This window comes from Mytilus trossulus, chromosome 6 (genome assembly GCF_036588685.1).
Source record: "Mytilus trossulus isolate FHL-02 chromosome 6, PNRI_Mtr1.1.1.hap1, whole genome shotgun sequence".
Taxonomy (NCBI): domain Eukaryota; kingdom Metazoa; phylum Mollusca; class Bivalvia; order Mytilida; family Mytilidae; genus Mytilus; species Mytilus trossulus.
Window position 1 is genome coordinate 51,275,103 of NC_086378.1, and position 4,341 is coordinate 51,279,443.

At 38.4% G+C, this 4,341-nt stretch overlaps 1 protein-coding gene across 1 annotated transcript; it reads right to left on the minus strand.

Moving 5' to 3' along the window:
• Positions 1–285: 285 nt before the first annotated feature.
• Positions 286–2,418, minus strand: LOC134722783 (uncharacterized). The gene has a single exon (XM_063586411.1). The coding sequence runs from the start codon at positions 2,416–2,418 to the stop codon at positions 286–288; it is 2,133 nt and encodes a 710-aa protein (XP_063442481.1).
• Between the last annotated feature and the right edge of the window lie 1,923 nt (positions 2,419–4,341).

Genomic DNA, 4,341 nt, shown 5'->3' on the forward strand with positions numbered 1-4,341 from the left:
TTGATAGGGGTGTTCTCTAAATGTTACCCTTACGGAGCATAGCAAGTCCTTTACGATCACCCCTATAACTTTCGACCCTGCCACTAATTTCCCCGCCAAACGTCTAAATCTGCGTAACTCTTTCTCGAGCGTAAACCATACATTGTTACACTAAGATTCTACTTGATTTATAACCATAACGACCAATAAACATTACATAACCCACGCCTCAATCTACATGCGTCCCGCATGATACATTCAAAATTACAAAATATAATTCAACAAAATTTAGACACAATATGAATTTCACTTATTTACATTATCAGCCATACATGCTGGTCTCTTACTCTCATGACGACCATTACCCTCCTCTAATCTTATTGAGACACGCTTCCTTTTCATTTGGCGTTTTCTCTTATAACACTTAGCACAACTAGCGACATATGCCCTAACGTCGGACTGTATACCAGGCCAATAGTAAGACTGACATATCTTCTCTCGAGTCGTACGCGTACCTAAGTGACCAGCATAGTCTGTGTCATGACAGTATTCTAATACTTGCTTGCGCTCCGACATTGGAATTACCGCTTGTAATTTCACAATGTTCCGCTCCCGATCGTCGTGACGTCTAACTACTACATCACGAAGGACTTCTAAACAACCAAACTGACTCCATAATGACCTTAGAGAATATCCCTTACTTGATACCTCATTGCACTGTGGCCTTTGACCTTCTGTCAGCCACCGCTTAACAAGTGTAAGGTCCGAGTCATTTGATTGCAACTCTATTAAAGTCAAGTCTTTACTTTTGTCGGGCATCTGACTTTTAACTGTATTCACCTGACTTTGTTCTCTCTTAGAACAATCAGAAACCGTTATTGACTGTCTGTCTGATGTTAACCGACATTGTTTTCTCTGAACATCAGCATTTCTATTTTGGGTACCTTGAACACATAGGGGGACCTTGACGTTATCGATGTGTAATACGTTAGCAGACACGTCAATCAAACACTTATTTTTCTTCATAAAGTCTAAACCTTGAATTCCTTCGACTTGTAGGTCAGCTACAACAGCCTCTGAAGTAAGCTTCTCTTGACCAAAATCAAGTGTAAAATTACCTTTTCCCCGAGGGCTTAAATACTTGTCACTGACGGACTTTATCTGTGACCTAGTTTTACTCAAATGTGGCCTACATAAATCAGGAATTGAATCATATACTCTTGTAGAAACTAAAGTAAGTGTAGCTCCGGTATCAACCACAAATTTGACTGGTACACCTTGAATGCTCAGCTCAACAAACATTCCTGCATTCTCTGATGCTGTAACAACAACAGCGCCTTTGTCATTATACTTAACCTCAGACTTCAGTGTCTTGACCGTACCGTCCGTATATGTTCCGTTATTATCTGTTTCCCGAGTACTAAGTATCTGAATATTATTGGGACAATTTCTTGCAAAGTGTCCTATTTCTTCACAACTAAAACAAGGACCACCCATTTTACCTTTACTTTGTAAGTTATTTATCTTTCTCCGTGGTTGGAACTTTCTTTGGGACTTTAAATCTTTAATTTCTTTTGTTAAGGATTGTATACTATTTTCAATTGTCTGCATCCACGTCGTCATTTGTGTCATAGATACAGCCGTATCAGGACTAGTAGGTGCTTCTGTCCGTTCGTCACTAGTAGTCCGTCGTAAGTGACCTATACTTTCTATTGCTCTACTCTCAGGTTTGTTATATGCTTCAAGTTCAACTGCCAACCGTATAGCATCGTTAAGACCTTTTGGACGAGACTGTTTAATTCTCAATCTCATTTCAGAGTCTACTAACGCATCTATAAATTGTTCTTTGGCGAGCGTGTCTCTTAATTCTAACGGAGCAGTCGGGTATGCCAGATTAGAAAGTCTTCGAACTGACTGACCTAACCCCGGCAAAGTGTCACTTGCTTTTTGTCGATATTCCTTGAATTGTACACGATACAGTTCAGTTTGACAAGATGGAGCAAAGCGTTCCTCCAATGCATATACTAGGTCTGAAAATATTTGTCTCTTTTCCTTTGGTAAATCACCAAGGACTGCTTGAGCCTTTCCAACCAGTGACACGGCCAAGTACAAACCTTTCTGGTATTCAGACCACATATTAACAAGTGTACACATCTCAAAGTGTGCTAAGTAATCTATCCAAGGAGTATTGCCATCATATTTTGAAGGTTTGATTTTCAAATCATTCGAACCATAGCAAACAGTATGAGCAGTACTTTGATTTTTCGTTAATTCCTGCTTATGATTGAAATATCTATCTTTATCTTTAACAACCATTGGACGTACACCCTGCTCTTTAGGTGTAGATGATATAAAACCTTGTCCATGTTGTATTGTGCTTTCACTAAGAGACTGTATTTGTCTACTTATTTCTGCAATCTGATCGTCAATATTTGACATATTTATTACAGTACAGTGTAATCAAAATAATACAATTTTTATTAAATAATACACTCGTGTTACAACTCAGCCGTGACTAATAACTATGCCTCACGGTTGATCCGCTTTAATCTTTCAAATCAATACTGAAAACACATTAAATGACGACAAATCAATCCAAAAATTAATTGATAGACAACTTGAATCCCAACCGCTAGCCACCAAATATGTAACGTGTAACCAGGCGTTAATATCCCAAACGTCCGTTCCAGTCAATACTTGGATCCAAGTTGTCCACAAACAATACGGTAATGCTAAAAACTACAACTATCTAAATTATGCACAATGAACTAAAATATACACATTGACTCTTTGTCGATATAAAGTAACAATGGACAATTATATATATACAAATATAATACAATAAACCAGCCTGTCCTCAAGATGGGACGATGTGTCACTGATAGACAATATGGCTGGTACAGCTTGTCCTCCGGATGGGACAGTCTGTCAATACAAGACAGAGCGGCCTGGTACAACTTGTCCTCCCAGTGGGACAACCTGTCACTACCAGACAGTGCGGGCTGGAACAACTTGTCCTCCGAATGGGACAACCTGTCACTACCAGACAGTGCGGGCTGGAACAACCTGTCACTACCAGACAAGGCGGGCTGGTACAGCCTGTCCTCCGAGTTGGACAGTCTGCCTTGTCAATCCTGTCAATGTGTACGTTCACTTTGTACCCGGTACAAAGTGTCCTTTATATATTAAGGCTCTTACTAGCGCTTAATATAATCAACGTACGCTCTGTTGACTTGAGACGGCTCATCGACAGCCAACCGACAGCCTCGAGTGCCGTTTCTCACTCTGTTATATACCCCAGGGCGACTATACTATTTCCTTGATAGGGGTGTTCTCTAAATGTTACCCTTACGGAGCATAGCGAGTCCTTTACGATCACCCCTATAACTTTCGACCCTGCCACTAATTTCCCCGCCAAACGTCTAAATCTGCGTAACTCTTTCTCGAGCGTAAACCATACATTGTTACACTAAGATTCTACTTGATTTATAACCATAACGACCAATAAACATTACAGATCCTTGAAAAATATGTGAACAATGGGTATCTTTTCGGGGGAAAACTCAAAATTTTGTTGATTTTCTTCAAAATTAGACACCTTATTGACAACATTGGATTAGGATACCTACAAAACTTTACTGTTCTCAACTTCAGGATGATGCATGTAAAATTTTGATGTCTGTTTACGATTCTATAAATAGCGCTAGGTCCCGATAGCATATTAAATTGTTGCATATGATAGCGAAAAATAAACGTTGTGGATAATATTACCGATTTTCACATTGTTATGAATTACAGATACAAAAAGGTAAAATCTATAACTTTTAGCCTAGTTTGAAGAGCTAAAATTTAAGTTTCCTGTGATATTTAATTTTTAACGGACATCGAGTGAAAAAGTCTTTTTTTGTAATTTTTTACCAACGTCGATAACACCAATTATGCATTACGGCAGATATGAGTTTATTGACGTGACGTTCCCACAGAGTCCTTACTTATATGCCATTAAAGGTATGCTGATTTTTTTCAGTACATTAAGACACCATAAAGTGTTGCTTTGACATGCAATGATTGTCACTTTATTTGAACTTAAAACAAAAGAGCTGTGTCTGCTTGAAATTGAGGAATTAACATAGCAAGCAATGGGGCCATGAATTAGTGGTGTACTTCCTATTACAGAGAATCATCAGAAATTCAATTTTTAGAAGTTTTACCTATTCCAATGAAAATTGGTCATATTTGATGTCAGTAATCATGATTAATCAACTTTTGTGGATGAACAATTCTGTTTATGCCAAGTTTCAGCTCTTAAATTGACACAATAAGGTATTTTAGCCTTTTATGGTCATACAACATGCATGCAGT

Bases quoted from the DNA above. Each gene is read 5' to 3' on its own strand.
- LOC134722783 (XM_063586411.1), bottom strand. From the start codon at position 2,418: ATGTCAAATATTGACGATCAGATTGCAGAAATAAGTAGACAAATACAG.